Below are 23,945 nucleotides of genomic sequence, written 5' to 3'. Positions count from 1 at the left end.
AAAGTCTCGACTGCGCACAGAGCTCCTCCCAGTCTGAGCTCATCACCTCTGAAATGCTGCACAACAAACACGAGAACGAGCTGGAAGAGGTAATTAAGAGGCAATTTGTTATTGGGGAAATGGATACGGTCTTCGAGAGGACATTTCCTCTGTCTGAGTCTTTTTTAGATCATTACTCAAAGCACAGTTTGATACACGGCTAGCGGGAATTCAGGTTTTATTTATAGAAGAAATAAAAAACCTTATAGGAATAGTCTGACATTTTGGAAAACATGCTTACCTTTAGACAGAGCCAGGCTAGGTGCTCCTCCTTTTTCCAGTCGCTATACTACGCTAAACTAACCGTCTCCATTTTGAATGGTCAGATATGAGCTGTGATGTTGTGGTAACTGATGAGCTGGGTGTACTACCAAGTAGATGGGTAGGGAACGGAGGAGTTATTCCAATGGCTTTTTGGCTGATAGATGGGTGTAGTTAACAGCCAGAAAAAGAGATGGGTATACCCAGTACATCTGCGTGTACTCTTAACGACACCACTAGATATGAGAGTGGTGTCGATTCCTCTCATCTAACTCTTCTTCTGAATACCAAAAAGTTCATCTATTCCTTTAAGGCTTACTCACGTACTGAATAACAGAACCTGAACCGGTTGTTTACCAGCCATGCAAGCCTCTCACAGACAGTGACAACAGCCGTTTATGTCACACATGTATTTATTCACATCCTTGTTCCCAGTGGAAAATATTTTATGACAACATCTAATCACATATAACTACACACTGACTGTACAAATATGTGAGAAAACAACAAGATATGAATATGTATTTTTTTTCGGCAGTGGTCTTCTGTTAATATAAAAAGAAGTTATTAAAAAAATGATAATCTTACCATGCATTTTAAAACACATTACGCCACCAACAAAGACAAATGGGTCTATAAACAATATTGACATGATACATTTTGATTAAAAGTTTAACGAAAGGAGGAAATGGAAATACACAGTCTGCTCTAATGAATGATCAGTTCATTTCTTGTACTGTCACATCGTGGACATGTTCAAGCTTTGTTTTCAGTTTGGATGCTCTATTCAAGACTAGTTTTAATCATACTTTACTGAGATGAACGTAGTGAAAAACATTTTCTTCTATAACCTACTGTTTTTTTTAATAAGGCAGTAGCTAGTTCCTGTTAAAATACATGAAGTTGAATTTGGTAAAAACACACATTGCCTCTTTTTTTTCTCATCTTTAAAACACAATATGGTTTGAATCCAGTGTGGTTGTGCAACATCTTAAAGTTCCTTGACACATTCTCATCTGCCTGTACAATTCATCCAATCCAAGGCACATGGGAAAGTCATTCAAGAGTGTCATCACTGTGTTCAGAGGTTACTTTAACATGAGGACAGCGTACACGTAGACTCTGCCACAAACCCTAAAAGACAGAATATCCCTCAAGACAGAGTTATGGCAGCAACCAAAAGTCTGTGTACAGCCAATGTTTCAACTTCATCCCCTTCATGTGCTGCTGCTGGCCATGGCTTTGTTTGTGCCAAAGTTTGGTTTGGTCCTCTTCAGTGGATGCTCATGTAGCTTCCGTCCAGGTGAAATCTGCACAGGTAGCAAGACAAAGGGATGTCAAATCGACTGTGGATCAGCTGTTTGAGAACAAGGAACACATGACTGAACCTTGTGAAATAAACTGAGGAATGGAAATGGAAATGCAATAAACAAGTCCACGACTTTGTGAAGGCATGCAACATGATTTTGGCTTCATGGAGTAAATGGAAACTTATATTACTTTTTAGAAACACTGGCTGCAAGATCGCAGTGTTGTTTGGGCGGTCCACCACCTTGGTCCAGACTGAAATATCTCAACTAGCCTATAGGATGGATTTCCATAAAATTTGATTCAGACATTTATTGTCCCGAGTTTTCAGGTGAAATTTCAGTTCATTCGCCAGATGAAAATGTTGGCATTGTATGTTTCTGCTAACCACAAAACAATTTCATTTGCACACTTTATATGTATCATATCAATGTTTCTAAAGTGACGTAGTAAATGAGCTGACTTTCTCATTTGAAAGTGGAGGGGATGGTCGATGCGATATGCCTGAAGATCACTGTTTGAGAGCAACAAACAACAAATCTAGTTGTTTTTTTAGCACGACACTTTAGTCAGGCTTTTTAGTCACCAAAAGTGAGTGTTTTTTAGCACCTGTCGCCGTGTTTCAAGGGGGGATAGTGCCACAAAAAGCAATTGTTTTTAACTGAGACATTGCCGCGTTTTCAGCCAGGATGGTGTCATAACAGGACTAACAAGCCATAACCAAGTGTTTTTTTGTGCCGAAACCGAACCACACATTACCAGTGTCATTGAAACATAAAGTTTTAACAAATCTGTTTCCAGGACAGCCGTTAGGAAGCATCAGATGGCATGTTGAAATGTGTTTTGATGATAAAAATACATTTATTTATGATGTAAATACATATAAATTCTATTGTCAATGATATAAGTCAGAAAGTAAATGTACGTGATCCAATTTAAAGGTCGACCATAGACCTTTTTATGGACCCCCTGTGGTCTTGGGCCAGGGCCATCTGTACTGTTTGACCCCCCCGATTGTGAGCCTGTCTGTTACATAATAACATACAATTGTAACGTGTCTGTGGTTTGCAGAAATTTACAATACCAACTTTTTTCTGGACACTGGGTTGGAAATGTTCTGTTATTAGTTTACTTTGTGTTTAGTGCTAATGAGCAACTGTTAGCATAGGAACATCCTTAGCTAAGATGGCAATCACAGTAAACAGTATACCTGCTAAACATCAGCGTGTTAACATTATCATTGAGAGCATGTTCACATGCTGCTGTTAGCATTTAGCTCAAAGCACTGCTCTGCCTATGTACAGCCTCACAGACCTGCTGGCCAGGGTGTAGACTCTTAGTTCTGTTACTTTCTAATCATGTGATAAAAGACTCTCAGGTACATCTTTGCCTCGGTGTATGTCAGGTGCAAGATTATCACGATAATGAGTGAAACGTTTTTGTGAAAATACAAATGCAATGCTGCGCCTGAAGAAACTAAAAAAAAAAACAGACCACAATAAGAAAATGTGGATGATTTGAATAAATAAGCTACACAAGAGTAACACACGAATGAGGATGGGATGTCAACATGGAGGTGACTGGCAACACGACACAAAGCAGCCCGCTGTGTTTGGTCTCACCCTTAAGTGCTAGAATGGTTGTCTGATGGTTCATCTGTACTAGTGGCCTCAGAGCCAACCACCTCAACTGACTCAGATTTTTTAGGCATTGTGTCAGACACTTTGTTTTCTGGAGAAAATCTGCACACATGAGCATTAATCACAAATCAAGAAAGGAAGGAGGAAAGGCAGGAAGAAAGAGAGAAGGTCCTCGTGGAAACAATAGTTTCAGGTCACACAGGCGTAATACAAGATAAAACCCTATTTCTTACAACGGCAGAGAAATACAATGCAATGTTTAATCCAGAGGCGGAGAAGCACACACAACAAAGGCCTTAAACTGCAACATGCATTCAGGAAACAGGAGTGGCAGTGACATCTGTACCTGCTGCTGAGCATTGATGAGATTCATTAGCAGGCTAATTAATGCATTCCCAAAGTTTACCCCAAATCCTTTTTTTTCCAGTCTAGATTGTTTTGGTGTGAGTTGCCAAGTGTTAGAGATATCCACCATAGGGATGTCTGCTTTCTCTTAAATATAAAGGAACTAGATGGCACTCGGGTTGTGGTGCTCAAAAAATACATTTGAAAAACTCAACAGCAATGTCTCTTTCAGACATCACGACCAGTTCACTCAAGATAATCCACAGACCTTGTTGTGAGCAGTTTCATGTAGGAACTATTTTCTTTCTACTGAACTACACCCACCAACCATATCACTGCACAGAAGGAGGTGTGCATCATGGATGAGAGGCTTGTGCTTGTGACAGCATGAGATGTAAACTTTAATGATGTCCTCCTTGGCTGAGCTGTAACGCTCAGTGGTGCTAGGTAAGCTCGCAGTAGATGCACACTTCCTTCTACATTGTTTAGTAGAAAGAAAATAGTTCCACATTGCTGCTGAGTTTTTCCAAATGCACTTTATTGGTGTACAAGCACCACAAGCCGAGAACCAGGCAACTCGGCAACTCACACCAAAACAATCTACGCTGATAAATAGCTCTACAGGTAAGAGGAGAAATCTGTATTATTTTATTTTCGGTTGAACTGTCCCTTTAATCCTTTAAAACACGAGCAAACTGGCGTGATTTCTTTTAAAAAACATGGGAAGAAGGCAAAGAGCAATTAAAGAATAAATTACTCAAAAAAATAGCAAAAAATTAGTAAAAAAGAGAAAATAAAAACAAGAAAATTTGTAAAAAAAAAAAAAAAAAAAAAAAAAAAGAAAAGAAAAAAAAAAAATTAAAAGAAAAAAGATAAGAAAGAAAGTTAAAAACAAGAAAATGACCTGAAAAGAGTGCTTAAAAATTATTATAATTCTGTAACATAATTAAATAATTTTAAAATGTGATTATTATTATTGTTATTATTATTATTATTACAGTTTTTCCCTTGCTTTTTTCTTTTTCTCCTAGTTTTTAAAATTATAATAATAAATAATAAATAAAATAATAATTTTCTGAATCAGTTACATTTTTTTTGCAATTAGTGGGACATTTCTTACCAAGTTGCTCATTGCCTTTTTCCCCATGTTTTTGAAAGAAATGGCACCAGTTTACACAGGGTTCAAAGGTTTAAATACTTGTGAAAGGCTTCTAAAAGCAGCACAAGCAAAGTGATGTCGCTCCAGGTTTCAAAAGCTTAAGATTACAATGAGCATTTTTTCTAACATTCTACTAATAATTAAACTGAAAGTAAAACCCCCAATTGTCTATGACTGACTCACTTCCTGTTGCGTCCACAGCTCAGTGTGGATTGAATTGCAGCACTCACCTGCTGTGTGAGGGACTGCGGTTGTACGGAGAAGCAGGAGCTCCAGGGTGTGGGTACTGAGGTGTGTCGGGTGTGTCGTACTCTGTCAGGCCGACTGCCAGCTGGTTGCGCCAGTTTCCTGTGCTTTCCACTGAGGACACTGCGAACAAGACAAAGACAACAACACACAGCTAATGTTGGAGTGGAACTCAGTAGTAATTGTTGTTATTGGAAACACCTGTAAGTCCAGCTTAATGTCACTTGTGCAAAACAAACAATTACCCTTCACATGACCCAGCAGTGTGTTATTACAGCACTGTTTCTGACACTTTACATGGAAACTTCATATTTTAAGATGTGATCTACACTTCCAAAACCACTTCTCTTTGTTTAGACCAATACCTGAAAATGTAATTATACCTTTTAATGCCATTTTAATAGAACACATGTATCACTATTACATTTAATCAGAAAGACTTTTAACCCCTTTTACTATGCTGTGGCTCAATTTTCAAATCCTAACAAATATAGCCAGAATTGCATCTGTCTTTACTGAATTTGTACAATATGATGATGTTGGTTAAATTTGTCTAACTTGATCTTAAAATGAGGAAGGAGATATGTAATTTCTAGCTACCTAATCTAGAAAATAGTGTCACAACTTGGGGAATGAGTTAAAATTCCATTTTTTTTAAATTCAGGTGGATAAAGTAGTCTTTGGATATTCTGGAAATACCTTCATATCAGCAATAAGTCAAACACCTAGTCTTTACCTCTCAGAAAACACAGATGCTTTGCTCTGTTCCTGTAATGACTGACTGTGACCATGTGAATGTAATATTAATACATTAGAGGCACAAAGTGGGGATAATTTTCTCCCTGACTTCTATTCTTAGCAGGCTCGAAAAGCTTTGGACACAGTGAGTGAAACTCTGCACTGAAACCCATCTAAATATTATTGTCTTGGGTGGCTTAGCAGCTCTTGAAGGCTTGGTGGAGGAATTCAGACTGAGTGAGTGATAGGGAAATAAAATAGCATCTCTTGCTAGCAGACAAGATAGCAAGCTTACAGAGAGCAAAGCACCAGCAATGTGATATACAAACCACGGCAGATATACGCGGCCTGTATGTATATGCAAATACATCTATTCCTAATTTAGAGGAAGACAAAATCTGGTTTTAATAACATTTTCTCTTAGAGATTATTCTTCATACGCCATTAAAGGAACAATATGTAAGATTTAGGGGGATTTAATGGAATCTAGCAGCGAGGATTGCAGATTGCAGCCAGATGAAATTTCTCCTGGTTAGAATTCCATCGGTGTTCATTGTTCAGTACATTTTTACAAAGAGCCGAAGCATCTGCAGACATCTCCTCCTCTCCTCAAACAGACCAGGAGATTAAAACCAGTAAAAACACTGAATAAACAGTTTCACGATACAAATCAGTGTTTCTCATCAGTGTTTCTCCCAGGCTGTTTGATATGTCACGGACGGGCCGCTAGCCAAGCACCTGCTAACGTGTGCTCATCTTTTTTCTCTGATAACTTAACATCCAGACGTTTAAGAGTTTTTTTTACCAGAGCCAAATTATTTGCAGAGGTCTCCTTCTTTCCAAAACAAACAAAGCAGGGATCTCATTTATTAAACAGTGCGTAGGATCCATACTAGAAATGTAAGTATAGACAAAAGCCAAAAATGGCATGTGCCAAAAAATATTCGACAATTTCTACAATCAGGCTTCCACCTCATCATCTGAGTTGCCAATTTCCTGTTTCTAAAATGTTCGGAAGCATGGGTCAAAGTTTCTGCCACCAAGTCTGTTTTTATAGATCACAACTTTTGCATGGGAAATGGTGTACACCACTTTCAGGCCTTGTTTTGTGCGTATGCAATATTTATAAAAGAGACCGAAGGTGATTTAAACCGGTGAAAACACAGAATAAAGCAGTTTCACTTTCGGAAAAATCAGTGTTTTACTGACGCTTTCGTCGTAAAGGGGCTGCAAAATACGGTGGCCAACATGAAACCATAAATGACCCTATCTAGAGCCAGTGTTTGGTTTGTCTGTTCTGGGCTACTGTAGAAACATGGCGACGCAACATGGCGGTCTCCATGAGCAAGCACTCGCTCCCTATGTAGATATAAACACCTCATTCTAAGGTATTGAAAACACATCAGTTCTTATTTTCAGGTGATTATGTACTAAAGAAAAGATGCTTATTATATTATGTTAAATTCCTGCCAATATATCTCCCTAAATCCTCAGACTTAATCTTTAAAAACTGCTTTGGGACTTGTCTCACCTGATGAAAAGGAGGTGGCTCTGCTGGAGTGGCTGAAGGCCGCTGGCATGGTCTGGTAGCCCAGGCTAAGCTGAGAGCCGCTGTCAAAGTCATATCCTGCCAGCATCCCCCTCCCTCCCTCCCTGTGGCCTTTGCTTCGGTGGTACCAGCCTTTCAGATGCTCCGCCACCAGAGCCTTATGCATGTTTTTGGCCAGCAGCTCATTTCTGGGCCCCTCTCTGTTCCGTGGGGGCCTCACTGTCGCGTAGGGATTCTGGGAAAGACCATCTGCCCGGTCACTGCTGTAATTCCTGAATCTGTCGTGTCCATGATAGCCATTTATTTGGTAAGAAGGGTTGACATTGTAGTGGCCTTCAACTTCATTCTCATACACGTAGGCACCGTTAGCATAAGGCTCCATGTCCGGGCAGGGGTAACCCGCGACATAGTAGGCACTGGGTGCATAGTGTGCTGAGGTCTCACATGAATAACTACAGCCAGAATGGTGCTGGACCAAGTTGGGCATACTCCCAGTGTTTCCATACACTTCCACCTTCCTGTGGAGACGATGCATGGTTGAGGTTCGGGAGTCCAGGGTACTGTAGTGGGAGTTGGCCGCTCCGCAGTAGTCCAGACTAGACTGGCTGGTGTAGGACGAGCAATCCTCTAACACCTCTGTGCTGTTGCTGTGGTGGGCTGGTGACAAGATAAAGACGGGTTTCTCTGAATCTGTGTCTTTTCTTAGCCGGGGTTGCGACTCCAGACTTCCGCTGCGATGCCTGAAGCAATGAGGAGACCCCTCGGACCTGGTGGAAGGACACAACTTTTAAAGTGTCTCCTAAAAGAACAAGATCAGTTTTATTTCTGAATTTATTAGTTAAAATAAAAGTTAGGGATTTGTATGACAGGTTTGGTTAAGTGGGGTAGGAGTAGGTTAAGAAGAGTGGGGGTAAGGTTGAAGTTATAGTTGAGGAGAAAGAAAGACATTGGGTTGGCAATGCAGCAGAGCAGAGATCACACCTGAGCTGGCTGCTGCTGTAGGCATTGCGGGTCATAACCGGGGTGGGCGGCATGCTGCGTGGATCTCTAGGAGGTCTGGGAAGGGTTTTATAGGGACTACTGTGGTTGGAGGAGACCTCTCTTGGATTCTGGTAGTAGTGGGAAGCCTCCTGGCCTTCAAAAGCTAATCTAAAAGGGTATGGTGTAAGAAGAGGATCAAAAAAAAGGAAACAAAAACCGGGATGATGTGGGGAAAGGAATGAGGCCGCAAACATGACACGGCAAATATCACAGACTCTGCCAAAACATGATACAATTGCTTCATTCCAACATCAATAAAATGAAGTTGTGAAACTTGAGTTACACATCACACGAAACTTTAGGTAATTAGATTCCGGGAGGAAGTGTGTTTCCCCACCTGCTGTGGTTCTTGTTATGATGGTTTTCCCTCGGAGATCCCTGTCTGTCCACATCAAACTCTGCTCCCAGCGATCGCATCGGACTGAGCTGAGGGGAACCTTGGACCGACCGTGACCGTGGTCGCTGACTGACACTGTCTGAGTCATCTGAATACAAATGCAACCCACGGTAACAATATTGGCACTCACTCTTGTACAATAAGTCATGATGATAATTGTTATAACAGGAAGGTGGACTTTAATGCAGCAGAATGTGTTTGTCTGACTCACCATCATCCAGCGGGAGACTAGACAGAGAGCTGCAGTCTGAACGGACAAGTTCATCTGAGGGAGGAGAAGATATTTATTATGAATATATAATATCGTTTGTGCACAGCAGTGATAATGCAGTAACACAGATTAAAGTGGAAACAGACACATTTTTTGCTCTAAATAATCATTATGAAGTAATTGTTGATTGCTCAATATAATGTCTATAGAATAATGACACCACTGGCATTGAGATTGGTTCCCTCCAAGCCACACTGACAATATTTAATTCTGAGTAACCAGGAAGTGCGTCAACCATTGTGCAACCAAAGCAGGAAGAGAACAACACTTCTTATGTCCCTGGTAGCTACAAGCAGCAACGTCCAGGGCTGAAAATAAAGACAACGTGAAAGTGCAAAAGACTGCAGTTCTTGGAATGGCTGCTTGAGGCTGACTCCAAGAGAAGGTCATTCCCCATAGACCCCAGTGTTAAAACTTAACAGCAGTAATAAACATGTTTACACTCTGGTACAAAAACAGTTTTGGTGGCTATAGCTTATTTCACCCTTTATGACAGCTGTACAGGGGGGTACATTTTAATTTTACATTTTACCTCAGTGACAATGTTGGTTAGGTAACATAACCATGATGTAACCCCAGATTTACAGAGCATTGGTGTAGCCATAGCCGTTGCTATTTCAGTGTGTTTTTCGGTTCACAAATGTTAATGGTAACATTTTGTTCGCCAAAAAATGTCTTGTTAAGCATTTGGTTGCACTTCAAAACCCTCTAAGGAGTGTGTTGTTCAGTTTTCCAGTAAGTACATTTTGTTTTAATGGTTTAAAACGTGTTATGTGCTAGCAAACATTATCCATTAGCATCATAACAGTTAACTATAACTCTAAATGCACGGTGCTAACTAAGCTAGCAGCTAGCGTTAAGGTTAATTCCACTCTTCGTCCACATAGTGCCACTTCTGGCTCCAAAAATCCAAGATGGTGACGGCCAAAATGCCAAACTCAAGGCTTCAAAACGGGAACCCACAAAACAACAGTAGGTATGTCCAGAATTTTAACCAAAGCATATCAATGTAAGGTCTTCGTAGTTACTACCCCCAGCAGTGGACATGGGGGACATTGGAACAACAGGAATACCCGTGGAAAACAAAATGCAGTGTGCCCTGTGTTGTTGGTAGTTTCTCAACTCTCAGGAAAACAGAAAGCGATCTAGTTGTCTGTACAACCATGGAGCCAACAGTAATAGGCTTACCACTATGAGGCGCTAGAGGGGGAAACGTTTAAAAATTGTCTGTTTCCACTTTGACTAGCACCCTACCTGCAATGATCACTGAGGCCCGCTGTGTGGGTTTCTTTCCCTTTTTGATTCTGTACTGGTTCATCTCATCCTCGATCTGCTGGAGTTTATGCATGGCATCCAGACAGTTTCTCCTCCTCTTCTTCTTCACTGTTTTGCACAGTTCTGGCTCATTGGCGAGCTTCTTGGCCGCCTCCACAATCTTTTGCTGCAGGGCAAATCTGCTCTCCAGGTTCCTCAGAAAAGGATCCTGCAGCAAAACACGAGCAGATGATCCCGAGAGATAACAATGAGTAACAAAAACATAATTTAATCAGATAATAACTACAGCTGTCACGTGTTTTTCCTAGTTCCTCTATTTTCTGACTTCCCTACACTGTTGCACTCAGTGTCATGCCAGTTAAGTTGACAATCTTTCAAAATGTAACATAGTTTGATTTTTTTAAAAGGTCAGACATTTCCTTAAATAGATGGGTAATGAACTCTTCAGCAAATGTACTGAGGAGTAACAGGAGTAACTGGTGCATTTGTTGGGGACTATTTTCAGCAGCAGATTTGGTGCGCTTGCAAATATTTGAGGCTTTAGAACAGTGTAAGTGGGATCAACCCAAAATAAGCAGTGGCCATGTTCATCATAATGAAGGAACATGTCACCCAGTGCAGCAGTGTGGCTTTTTGTTGGAGTTTTAACAGTTTTTCGACAACAGTGGCGCAGAAGAATAAAATATATCAGGTAGGATTGTAAAATTTTGATCAATTTATTGTCGGCTTTGATCGTTTTGTGGGATTTGTTGATAACAAAAGAAAAATAAAATGTCGCCCAACACATCCTGTAAACCCAAAAAGTGAAATATATGAACAGTAAGACAGTTAAACACAGACCTCATTGTAGGGAAAAAGGTCATCTAACTTGAAGGCAGTTCCAACTCGCCGTCTGACATGTGGCGGTCTTTCACCTGATGAGAGGGGATACTCTTTTGGCAGCTTTCCAGTGAGCTCCTGAAAACACAAAACAACAAGTCCCCTAAATACCTACATGAACTCAGCACAGCAGCAGGAACCATCAGTCTTAATAATGGGAGCTCAGCTGACTGAATGCGCCTTGCAAAATGTCCTACCAGTGCAGAAATGTAATACAGAACTATTTCTCACCGCTTCTCTCAGGCAAATCTTCTTCAGCTCTTTTGTCTTCTTGGCCAAAATATCTTGGATCTCCTGCTCCTTTTTTCTCAGTTCAGCGAGTTTCTCCCTCTTCTGTTCTTCACTCATTTCAGAGTCTGCAGAACCTGTGAAAACAGTACATTCTGACGTTTCTTGCCAACATAGCATATGTCTAAAAATAACATCCATGTCGTGATAGCGTGAGCCGATTCTTCAACATGTCCCCTTTGCTTATTAATTCACAAACAGCTCAGTGTTTACCCTTCACAGCTCAGTCAGAGACACCTGGAGCACAGCTATGATCTGAAGTGATGGTTTTTTGTTGTGAAAACATGAACTTAATAGACACTTGCCTCATGAACAGAAGTAATTATAACCAACCTGTAGACACCAGGCTGCCGTTGCTGGCTGTTATTAAGTTATTCTTCAGGCCTGCGTCTCCCAGTCTGCTTATTTTTGCTCCTCCGTGCTCTGTGAGATCCATGGCAATTTCCTCCACACTTCTCGCTGTTCCTAATTTAGACTAAAAGAATAAAGCACAACAAAGATTAGCTGATTTTATTAAAAGTATTTAAAGTAATGTTGTTGCGACAGATAACTGACACTTACTTTGCTTTGCTTCCTGTCCAAGTAGAACTGGTGCTGGCTAATAGCCATAACCCAAATGGTTTTGATCAAAGAATGGCTGGCATACCACGTGTGGATGAGTAAGCCCGTCTGCCCGAAGGTGCGTTTGGTTACTGCTCTCCTGTTGCAAGAAATCAGAGGTTGTGGTTGTAACACTGATATGAATGATCTCTTTACATAAATGCTGAAGGGGAGACACAGCAGGTCAAGAGGGCAAAACATTTAACTAATAGATATCACCACGAAACTTCCCCAGGTGGAAAATGGCTAACAGTTGTGGAAGAAATCTTTTTAATGGAGAAACTGACACGTACACTGAGACTTCAAGAAGCACAGCTAGAAAGAAATGGGGAAAACAGACAATTTAAAAGACTCAAAAAGACGATACTGGACTGGAATAATAATCAGTAGATGCACTAATCCTCCAGGCTATAAAATGTGTATTTACCCAAGCAGTTGTGTTTCACTGGCTCTAATTATTTTTCAGTTATTTTATTATTTTAGTATGCTGTTGTAGCTGACACGTCAATGTCACAAAAATTGTGTTAATAAAGATTGAAGTGGGAAAAAAAGGAACTTTCCCGGTTAATTACAGCAGTTATTATATTTTGGTGTTTGTAAGTGTTACTGACATGGAGATTTTTTCGGCTGTGTGAAAAAAAATAATTTTGAGAAAATGTATGTATTGTATTGTGTAAGATATGTACTGTAAAATTCCATAAGTATTTAGACCAAAATAAGACACTACAGGTGAATGGGTTAAACATTTTCAGTAATCAATATCATCATAGGTCTTCCCCAGTGATTATTTACATTAATACAATTATTTTTTTGTAACAAAAGTTTTCTGAAATTTTATGTTAAAATATGCAGAGGAGGCATTATCTAAATAAATATGCACTATTGCATGCATTCCCAGAACAGAAAACTGAAGTTAAACAAACAGCTAAACTTGCATTTTGAATGTTTTCTTTCCACTTGTCTGATGAGAACAAAATAGCCCAAAATCTCAAAATTGACCCGTGCATGAAAAAACAGTTTCCACCTGTAGTGCTTCCCCTGACAGGAGAGACCAACTCATTATGGGCTGGCTGGCTAGAGAAACTCAACTAGAGGCTAATCAACCATAAGTACAAGAAAAACTAAAAATAATCAACTTGTACAAACAGACAGTTTACAAAGAAGAATCTCTGCTGCTGCTCACCTGTGTGGATCATTAACTTCCACTGCAAATTTCTTCTCCCTGAAGTACAAGTTCTCCAGCTGCTTCCACTGATAAAGCTGGGGGGTAACAAATAAGAAATAACTGATTAGAGAAATGGATAACACTCTCTGTAATTCACAGGTAAAAACTGGGAAAGTCATGAAATTTCAAAATCCCATTTTCATTTGGAGAAGTCATGGAATTTGTTGCAGTAACCTCCTGTGGATAACTGTCCACGGGCCCAGTGCGTGCTAGTCACTAGTTATTAGGCGCACACACACACACACCTCTGGCAACTGTTTATAAAAAAGCCAAAATCAAATATAGGGAGGTTTAATACTTCTTCCTCCTCCCCACTTGTAGACGTGCTCAGCTTGTCAGTCTTCACAGATACTGCACCTAAACGAGCTGCTGTATCGTATCGTCTCATCCCATGATCAAACAGAAACTTGACATTAGGCAACGTCAACATACAATTTACCCAACAGTCATTGCATACCTGTATATGACAAAAATATTAAAGAAAATAAGAAACTATTTTTCTAATTGAATGTTTTTTATGTATATAGTTCATCATGGTTTTTCTAGTTCATGTAGAATAAGCATATCATTTTGTTGTAGATTGCTACTGACTATTTTACCAAAAACAAAAAAGAAAAGAGAAGAAAAGAAACGAAAATCAGGCCCCCGTTTCTACGCAATGCCTGCATCATCTATGTTTACACCCCTGCTTCCACGTACATTTACACAACAGCACATTTGTTTTCTGAAGCTGTTGACATAACGTAGCTGTAAAATGCATGGATCTGTGACAGCATTTAGTTTACGTCACATATGTTTCTTCATTTTCTCCCTGGTTTCGTCTCTCCTTCCATGTTCGCCAGCTAACTGACACTATGTTTGAATAAAGTTTGAATCTGATATGTTAGTAAAACACAAAGCAAGTATGACAAGAAAAAAAAATTATGGGTCCTTGAAAAGTGCTGGAAAAGTTCTGAATTTTTGTCCATTAAATGTGTAGGAACCCTGAATTCACAACCTGAAAATACAGAAAGGTAAGCAGCAGTGTAAAGCCAGGAATAGCGGCTTTAAAACATGATCATTTGTACCTTTAGTCCTGGTGAACATCCATAGTATTACAGCCACAAACCTGATGACTGACATCACATAAACTATTAAAAATAAAGATTAGCAGTGCAGGTGTTTTGGCTCCCTGTTTCAGCCACAGTCATTAAAAAAGCCAGACTGTAACGTGAACCGTCATTATAATCGGGCATGCCAAGTCTGCAATAATGCAGGTGTTAGAAAGCTAAGAATGCCACAAGGGGACATTACACAAAGAGTCATCGCCGTCTACAACACTTTCCATGGCTCATCACGTCCATCCCTCTATCACCCAGGTGCTCAACTGACAACAGCCTGATATGAACAATCCATTAGGCTCGGTGAGTCACTGTGTGTCTGGACTAAACTCGAATGAGACACGATCTTGAGCAGACAACACAGAAAACAATACATGTGGTTGTATTTTGTGGCACAATGCTGCTACGTGGTTAACAGTCAGTCACGAGTACGGAGGCAAACATCCAGAACAGCTACTTTTTTTAAAGACTGATTGTTGAGTCAATATTTTAATCAACATACACATTATAAATGTTGTTTAAAGAACAAAAGCTGGGTTTACTTGCAGTGTTAATTCAGCAGACATAAAAGTGTTGTATCCACGCTTACCAGTCTAATGAGATGTTCACAAGTCCTGTTTCTCGACTTATTAAATCCTCCGCTGTCAACACTAACGCACACTTTGCTCCTTCTCCTGTCAGCTCCTGACTTGTCTCCTCAGGTATTCTCAGAACATGCACAATAACGCCCCAAATCCAGCCCCCTTTCCCTTTGACATCACCAGCTCACTCCCTCTTCTCCTCTCCAAACACACCGCTGCTCCCTGCACACAGCCGGCTGCTGCTTGCACAATTTTTGGAACGCAGCTGACAAAGACTGATTGCACCACGTCGAGTGATTACCAGGTTGAACAGGGAGACAGTGCCAGTAAATTAATGTGCGTTGTTTTATAGCTTTCCTTTCCTATAAAACAGAACTTGCACTGCATGTCTGCACCCTGCAGATACTGGAGGCACCAGACTGGACAGCATAGCTGACAGATCAGTCACATGGGTGTTTCTCCTATTTAATGCTAAAACAACATCAATGAAACAAGAAAAGCAGGTTCATACTGAGTGTTCTCACAGACTTTATTCAGAACTCACTGGCATCATTAACTGCCAGAGCTCTCTGGACTGAGATTTGCTCCAATTTTTTCAAGTCTGGCCTCGTCCTCTGCAGCAGCTGAGGCACAGCCTTTGTTGGGGTGAACCAGATGATGCATGAATCTGAGCTGGTGAATCACCACGCTATGTGCAACAGCAGCAACCCATGTGCTATCATGTCCACAGTCGGATTAGTGAAGCGGAGAAATAGCAGCAGCCATTTTAGAAGCGCAGCAGCAGGAAGTGTTTACCTTTCGGGGCTTTAATTTATCCTGCAGGTCATACTGGCCGATGCCCTTATAGCTGATTCCAAGCCACCACGGGATCCCTTGTTTATCCTGTGAGGCAAGAGCACAGCTTGGAGGTTGACTCAGTTTCAAGCTCAACAGCTGTCATTTCCCATTAATCACAGCCGAAGACCTACCTTTACTTCGTAATAATGCACGCCATACGTGGGCAAGGATTCCACCAGTGTCAAATACCTAGAACAAAAAACATTTTTCTATTAAAACCACCGGCTGCTTTTTCAACATCTGCATGTGGTTTACCTTGGAGATGTGGAAAGACTGAAAGGGGAATTTGAGCTCGGTCCACTGAATCAGTGTGATTCACTGGACTGCAACTGAAGAGGAGCTATTGATTTCTATCAGATGATGAGAAAAGGAGTGCCGGAGAGAGACGGGGAGAGAAGGGGGGGGCTAATAGAGGTGAGAGGAAGATTAATGAACTTAAAGCTTAATAGCATTCATTGTCTAATTACTAGTGTTGAACCAATTTCAGCAAATGCACATTTTTCTTCAGTACTCACTGCACAATGGCCTGTCCTCGGGAGACTCCTTTCAGCTGTTTGTAATGTTCAATAACTCGATCCTCACTGCAATGTCACAGAGAAGACACATTCATAATTCGCTTTAAACAGATGAACATTATCAGATGAGCCATTTTATATAGTGTATGTGCCACATAAGTGACAATGTGTGGTAAAAGGTTGTCAGACGTATAACTGAATACACCAATAAATATTTTTTTCCTTTAACCTCCAGACAGTTTGTTACAAAAAACAAAACCCTTTTTATTTTATTCTTTCCTTCACTGCCAATCTGTTGATTAAATAAATAGAAACTTCAAGGTCCAGTATGAAGAAGAAGAAGAAGAAGAAGAAGAAGAAGAAGAAGAAGAAGAAGAAGAAGAAACACTTCATTAATCCCAGACAGGAAATTCAATTTTTACACTCTGTTTTATACACACAGGCCTGAAATATATACACATGCACAAACAGGATCGATACAGGCATTAAATAGAGAGATGTCAGAGTGAAGGGGCTGTGTTGGACAGGCGCCCTGAGCAGTTGGGAGTTCAGTGCCTTGCTCAAGGTCACATCAGCATGCCCAGAAGGTGAATTGGCACTTCTCCAGCTACCAATCAACGCTCTATGCTGTGTCTGTACAGGGATTTGAGCTGACAACCATCTCAAGAGTTAAAGATTTAGTGGCATCTAGTTAACAGGATTGCAGCTTGCAACCACCTGAAACTTCTCCTGGTTAGAATTCCTTCAGTGTTCATTGTTCGGGAGGTTTTTACCAGGAGCCGATTGTCCACAGAGGTCTTTTCCTCCCTAAAATAAACGGACGGTTTTCCAATACTTTTCTACTCATTGCAGACGGGCCACTACTCCAGCACCTGCTAATGTGTGTTCGCCTTTTTTCTCTCACAACTTAAGATCCAGATGATCTTTGTGCCGCAAGCCAAATTACCCGCAGGGGTCTGTTCCTCTCTAAAACAAAATAGACTCAGTAATTTAAACCAGTAAAATCACTGAAAAAACAGTCTTTGTGACACTGCTAATCGCAGAGGGGCTGCAAAAAACGAAAATTTAAATAGCCCTTTCTAGAGCCAGTGTTTGGTTTGTCCTTTCTGGGCTACTGTAGAAACATGGCGGTGCACCATGGCAATCTCTGTGGACGAGTACCCACTCCGTATGTAGATATAAACAGCTCATTCTAAGGTAATGAAAACACAATGATTCTTCTATTTAGGTAACTATACACTTTAAAAAAAAAACATACTTATTTTATTATATTCCATTTCTGCCAAAATATCCCCCTAAATCCAACACACTGGACCTTTAATTTATTTCTAACTGCATGTTAAAACTTACCAAACACTGTGAATGTTTTTAAGACTTTAGTGAAGGCATGACTTTAAATAAGCTTTTCCTGTAAACGTACCAGTATGCAAGTGATGGGTGTTCCTTGAGGACTTTGGTGGGAAGAGTTGGGAGTTTCTTCAACTCAGCTCTTGTGTTTTCATCACTGAAATAGAAAGACAAACAGTTGTGATGACAGTTTTTGAATTCTAGTGGCATATGTTTTTAGAGACAGTTTAGAGACACGATATGCATTGACTCTATAATTTACTGAACTGCCTCTGTTGGATTTGGGGAGTGAAAGTTTTACTAGTGGTGGAATGTAACCTCGTACATTTACTCATGATACCTGCCCTTTACGTGAGCATTTTTTAAGATTATCCCTATGGTTTTTGCCTTCATTAGATAAGACAGTATTGCTTGTGAGGAGGGGAGAGAGGGGATGACATGTGCTAAAGGGCCACAGGCCAGAACCAAATCCACGGCTGCTGCAGCAAGGACATCACCTTTGTATGGTATACTTCTACTCCTCCATATTTCAGAAGCCAGGTTTGGACTTTTGCCTTCAGTGCATTCACCTAACAGCTGACATTACTTTGAATAATATGAAGTGCTAAAAATAGCAGCCCAACAGCAAATAAAGTTGTTAAAATTAGCATCATGGAACAGCTGCACTTACACCAAAGAGGCCTGTTCTGCATAAGCAGCACATTTTGATACTGTACTTATTTTTGCTTGTAATGGTGTATTTTTACAATGTGATACTGAAACTTTGATTTGCGTAAAGAATCTAAATCCTTCTCCCACTGCTGTCATTTACATTTTGAGGTTTCTACCATTTTTTTTCTTGTTAAAGGGTTTTTTTGGGGGAGTTTTTCCTTCGCTGTGATGGGGTCGCTGGCCTATCCCAGCTGACATTGGGCGAGAGGCAGGGTACACCCTGGACAGGTCACCAGACTATCACACGGCTGACACATAGAGACAGACAACCATTCACACTCACATTCACACCTACGGACAATTTAGAGTCACCAGTTAACCTGCATGTCTTTGGAGTGTGGGAGGAAGCTGGAGTACCTGGAGACAACCCACGCTGACACGGGGAGAACACTCCACACAGAAGGGCTCCCCCACCCCAATGTTTGAACCAGGAACCCTCTTGCTGTGAGGTGACAATGCTAACCACTGCACCCCCATGCAATGTGTAGGACATGACCTTGGTGTGTCCTAGTCACAGCCACCATAATACAGAATTTACTCATATGAACTCAGATGTCTGTATTACGACACCACCTTACTTCAGCTGGTCAAAGCCAGGTGAGGACCTGCACAAAGACCTGCAGAATTCCCTTTGAACACAACACATATAATATCAGAGGGCAGTTCTCTTAAACACAGCTAACAGCTGCTCTCTGTAATGTAAAGGTGTCTCTGCTCTGGCTTCTATCAGCACTATGAGACTCATTAGTTTCCTAGTGCAACCTTCTCGGCAGTCTGTGGTAAACCTCACATAACACTGTCATTGATTTTTGTTGTGACCTATTGAATGCGTCCGCTGAAAGCTCACTATTAATTTGTCCTGCTGCTGTTAAATACTTCTTACTCAGCTGATAATACGCACTTACCTTGTGTAGTCTCCCTTTGCCTCCTAGTGATTAGGAAAAAAACTCTTATCAGATTAAATGCTTTAAAGGGATTTCAGATGCAGCAATTACTGTATGTATATGAGGCAATTAAAAGCACTAACCTGCAAAGCATTTGCGGCTAATTTGAAGACGTTCTCACTTTCCACTTCTATAATCCCCTGGGAGACAAAATAGATCGATGGAGGGAAAAATGAGCAGGAAGCAGAATGTGTGGTCCATGTAGAGAGAAACCTTTCTAGATCCAAACATAGAAGCTTCTCTATGTTGACCTACAATAACCTCTGCTTATTCTCAGAGTGAACCCTTTTGTGTTTTTCTTCTTTTTTCTTAGACTGTCTACTTTACATTCCAGCCAGCAGAGTGAGAAAACTGTACCCTGCAGCCATTGTCTGCGGAGCTGCGAGGGTCCAGAGACAGTGAATCATCCTCGAGCTGCCGAGAACAAAAACAACCAGCCGCATAATTTTTCATTGCTTCAAAAACAAGGGGAAAACACTTACGTTGTAGACAGCAGATTTTGCATTCAGGAAGAATAACTCCACTGTAATGATGTCCTTAAGCTGTGTTATGTTTTCTACATAAAACCTGTGAAGGATAAAAGCAGATGCACACACAACAATTTAAAGGTTAAACTGAAATAACTTTTATTGCTGCTTTTAAGGTCCCCAATTTGCACTTTTCTCTGCCTGGTAAATATACTGTTGTCAGTGTGAGGAGTGGATGAGAGTGACAGTTTATGGTCATTTGTAAACGGCTGAAAACCACCGATAACACATTCTCACACAAAAGCTTTTCAGCCACCAGTTGGAGGCATTTATAGATATCAGAGGCAATCAGGACAGGAACTACCCTGGATATGTTGTTGACAGCTAACAGCTCTACTCTGTGTGTCAACAAAGTAGTGCTCCCTGCTGGAGATCGTGTGATTTGCATGAGAAAAATGAATTATTACCTGACCAGGAAGTTGAGGGCGATGGGCCCGGGCTTCTTCAAAAAGTCATGTTCAAGGACTCTGCGGTCCATCTGCAACCACTTACGCTGACCACTGCGAGAGCAAACACATCAAAGCATGAGAAAGCTGCATTTTGCACACACATGCATGTATGGACATCTGTAAATATTCAGACGACTTAAGAAAGAATAAATTTAACAGTTTACATACTTGTCATCGAAGAATGCAAGTCCAAAGAATTCCTTCTCTTTGAGGTTGAAGTGGGAGGAAACCAAGTCAAGGAGTTCGTACGACAGAAGCTTAGGCTGCGGGAGAAGATTTAGATTTAGACTCAGACTTAGATTTAGGTACACAACTCTAATTAAATAATTGATAAATCAGTCATTGATACTTGGAGGAAATTAATTCATCTATTGCTGCAGGACGGTCTTCCTACTCACTATCTTAACATATTGCCTGATCATATATTTAGGAGAAATGTGATGGAGGAAACAAACCTGTCTTCCAACTCTTTACAAAGTTTTTAATACGTTCCTAAGCTGTGGAATTCACAACTCAAGAATAGCGAGCTCTCTCTGTATTTTTTAAATGTAAATTAAAGACCTATCTTTATAATCTGTCTTAAATGCAGAGTTGTAAGTTTAAACCATTGGTTTTGACTTTTTTTTTAATCTCTTCTGTTTGTTTGTATTCTATTTTATTTATTTATTTACTGTTTTTATTCTATGTAGATTTAATCATCTTATTCATGCTGTTTTGATAGGTTTGCTTTTTTAATATTTTATTGTCTTGTATCTGTGTCACTCCCATTTTGCCATGTGAAGCACTTTGGGCTCTATGTTTGTATGTATAAATGAAGTTGAGTTGAGTTGGCTTCCCACATCTCACAGCATTACATTACAGAAACATCTCTATGACATCATCATTTTTAGGGGATGCACTACAGGTAAAAAGTGTTTATCCATGCTCTGGTAAATTCTGAGATTGTGACTGTTTTGCTTAAAAAAAAAAAAAAAAAGTCTTCTTTCAGGCTAAAGGATGGAAAATGTCCAAAAATATTTCTGTTCTAGAAATACATGCAAAAAAAAAAAAAATTTAATAGATAATCTCTAATTTGCATATTTAAACATTCAATTTCTGAAAACTTGTCATACCAAAAATAAATGTATGAATGTAAGTCATCAGCTGGAGAAGATCTATGGTGATATCTATTAGTGTAATTTTTTTTTGCCTATTCAGCTACAGTGTCTTATTTTAAATGAAGGGATTTTTACAACACATATCTTCTCATACTCAGAGCCAGAAATGTCCACTTCAGTAGCACTTACACCAAACTTTCCAGTTTTATGCCTGTCTATTCCAAAGATATGTTCATATATCATTAATAGCTTGAATTATAATATTTTATTCATAAAAACATGGCAAAATTTGTTTTTTTTTAAAGGCTGTTAATAGTATTTTCTGATTAATGGGGTGACAAAAGGATATAATACAAATTCCCTATGTAAAAACCTTTGGCCCTTATTATTATTACAGTTAGTTATAATGGTTTTTAGAACAACCAAGAAACACGGAGCATATACACTCTGAACTCACAAAAAAACAACAAGACTGGCCTGCACATACAAACAAATGAACACCACTAAATACTTAACACACATGAATATAATAAATATACAGAGTCAACATAGACTGATGATAATAATCTGGTATTGCAAGTGAATTAACAGCAACAGAATGGACCTGGTTTTATTAAATGATCCGATTTAATTTTGTTGTGTAATTTTATGCCAATTGGTGCATATTTAATTAGATTTTTATTAGTTACAGTAAAAGTTTTACTTTATTTGCCTGTAGCCTTTTTTTTGCCACTCGGGCGCAAACAACACTGACATAACCATTTAAGTTGGCGAACTCCTTAGTAAAACAGTTGCTTATTTACACATCTACCAGCTCTGGAGGGAAATATCTGTCTCTTAAGCTGCCAATTCCTTCTCTATGTTCACCATTACGTTACTCCCTGTCTATTTCAGTGCTGAGCAGGTAGTGTAATGTTATTTTTTGGAAGCTTATCACGATGAAATTGACAATAAACGACGCTCTGAGGACACAGAGTGAACCAAAACAGTCAAGCTGCTGCCAGAAAAACGTACACTGAGCTGAAAGACACTCGCTCAAGCTGAGGGGAACTGCAGAGTCAGGTGATGATTCTTTGTGGGTTCATAATTACCAGCAGCCCCGTTCACATTACACATCTGCACGCCATTGGATCATTTGTTACAGTATGATAAAAACATTGATTACAGCTGTCGGGAGGATTCATACCTGAACCAGCAGCTCCAGCTTCCTGTCATCCAGCAGCTGCACTTGGCACAGCCTGCCCTCGGTCATCTGCAGGGGAGAGAAAAGAGGAAGTTCAAAGCTTGTGACACAGATTGCATGTTGTTCATCATCACAAGACACAGTGACGTCAGGTCTTGTAATGGGAATGTTTGCAACTATGTTTACAAGTATGGCCATACAGTACAGTAAACACGAAGCCTGAAAGGTCTAGTAACTCTAAAATATCTCAAAACTGCTGAAGAAGAAGAGTTGAAACAATCCTTTATTAAACAGTTATCATATTTACTCCATCAAATCTGTTGGGGTCCCCATCATTTAAAGGGAAAAACAAGGCAGTATATATAAATCCTCAATGATGTTTTCAGCCACTAAAGACACTAATTCAAGTGTAGTTATTAGCATGAAGTAAAATAAACAATTGCAATTTTTATATTTTTAAACAGTCTAAATAATATTGAATAAATGCCTACTAATGGCAAATGTGCTAATCAAATAAAAAGAAACATATTTTGGTTAAAACAGCATGATTTATCAGGGTCTTGTTCACGAGTGAGGGTAGAGTGGAGCATGAGATGGATTGGCGGTTTGGCACGACATGATGCGGACACTGTGCCGGACCATCGTGGTGAAGACAGAGCTGAGGTGGAAGGTGAAGCTTTCGATTTACTGGTCCATCTACGTGCCAACCCTCACCTATGGTCATAACCTTTGTGTAGTGACTGAAAGAATGAGGTCGTGGATACAAGCGGCCGAAGTGAGTTTCCTTTATCTCTAAGGATCACTTTGGGCTGTAAGTGTGAAAATTTAACCACAATTTATAAATCAACAGAATAAAACATGAATAGAATAAGAGTAGAAAATATATACAGTCATGTGCATTGTATGTTGAAAAAATATGTACAATCAGATATATGTACAGATATCTGGATATACTGAGACAAAAACAAAAATCCCTGAGCTGTTTTATTGCAGGTCCAACATGTCCTCAGGTTATAAGGTTAAAAAAAATCCTACATTTGCTTTTGATCAAATATCTCAGAAGGTCCAATCTGAACAGTTTCAATAACCAACCTGAGCGGAGGCCTTGGTGTTAAGCACTGACTGAAAAAACACTGACGTCATTAATGACAATGAAACCATTGTCCAAAGGATTTGTTGCCATGGCAACCAGTGGACGGATTTGAAGTTTCACTTGGAACCTTTTAACTTTTACTCTTTCATTCTCTCAGCCTGCACACAGACTGTTTGAGTAAAGAAATATGCAGCGGTGGAGTGTAACCAAGTACATTTACTCACGTACTGTACTTCTACTACTACTCCTTACAGTTCAGTGGGAAGTACTCCACTACATTCATTTGAGAGCTGCAGATTA

At 39.9% G+C, this 23,945-nt stretch overlaps 1 protein-coding gene across 1 annotated transcript in view; it reads right to left on the bottom strand.

Moving 5' to 3' along the window:
- Positions 1-695: 695 nt before the first annotated feature.
- frmd4bb (FERM domain containing 4Bb) overlaps positions 696-23,945 on the bottom strand; it is a 34,793-nt gene continuing 11,543 nt past the window's right edge. The window contains exons 2-24 of the mRNA XM_049580675.1: positions 22,556-22,621; positions 20,441-20,535; positions 20,231-20,323; positions 19,779-19,863; positions 19,380-19,436; positions 19,258-19,280; positions 17,715-17,798; positions 16,295-16,360; positions 15,911-15,968; positions 15,738-15,824; positions 13,220-13,296; positions 11,998-12,136; positions 11,770-11,911; positions 11,380-11,513; positions 11,110-11,226; positions 10,249-10,477; positions 8,935-8,988; positions 8,664-8,811; positions 8,267-8,434; positions 7,268-8,052; positions 4,983-5,121; positions 3,231-3,350; positions 696-1,610 (exon numbers count right to left, since the gene is read on the bottom strand). Coding sequence (XP_049436632.1) covers positions 3,233-3,350; positions 4,983-5,121; positions 7,268-8,052; positions 8,267-8,434; positions 8,664-8,811; positions 8,935-8,988; positions 10,249-10,477; positions 11,110-11,226; positions 11,380-11,513; positions 11,770-11,911; positions 11,998-12,136; positions 13,220-13,296; positions 15,738-15,824; positions 15,911-15,968; positions 16,295-16,360; positions 17,715-17,798; positions 19,258-19,280; positions 19,380-19,436; positions 19,779-19,863; positions 20,231-20,323; positions 20,441-20,535; positions 22,556-22,621 — 2,964 coding nt within the window. The 3' untranslated portion in view covers positions 696-1,610; positions 3,231-3,232. The remainder of the gene's footprint in view (positions 1,611-3,230; positions 3,351-4,982; positions 5,122-7,267; positions 8,053-8,266; positions 8,435-8,663; positions 8,812-8,934; positions 8,989-10,248; positions 10,478-11,109; positions 11,227-11,379; positions 11,514-11,769; positions 11,912-11,997; positions 12,137-13,219; positions 13,297-15,737; positions 15,825-15,910; positions 15,969-16,294; positions 16,361-17,714; positions 17,799-19,257; positions 19,281-19,379; positions 19,437-19,778; positions 19,864-20,230; positions 20,324-20,440; positions 20,536-22,555; positions 22,622-23,945) is intronic.

Source organism: Epinephelus fuscoguttatus, linkage group LG7, assembly GCF_011397635.1.
Source record: "Epinephelus fuscoguttatus linkage group LG7, E.fuscoguttatus.final_Chr_v1".
In the NCBI taxonomy this organism is placed as follows: domain Eukaryota; kingdom Metazoa; phylum Chordata; class Actinopteri; order Perciformes; family Serranidae; genus Epinephelus; species Epinephelus fuscoguttatus.
Note: the sequence above shows the minus strand (reverse complement) of the source record. Positions and strands in the feature narration are given on the sequence as shown.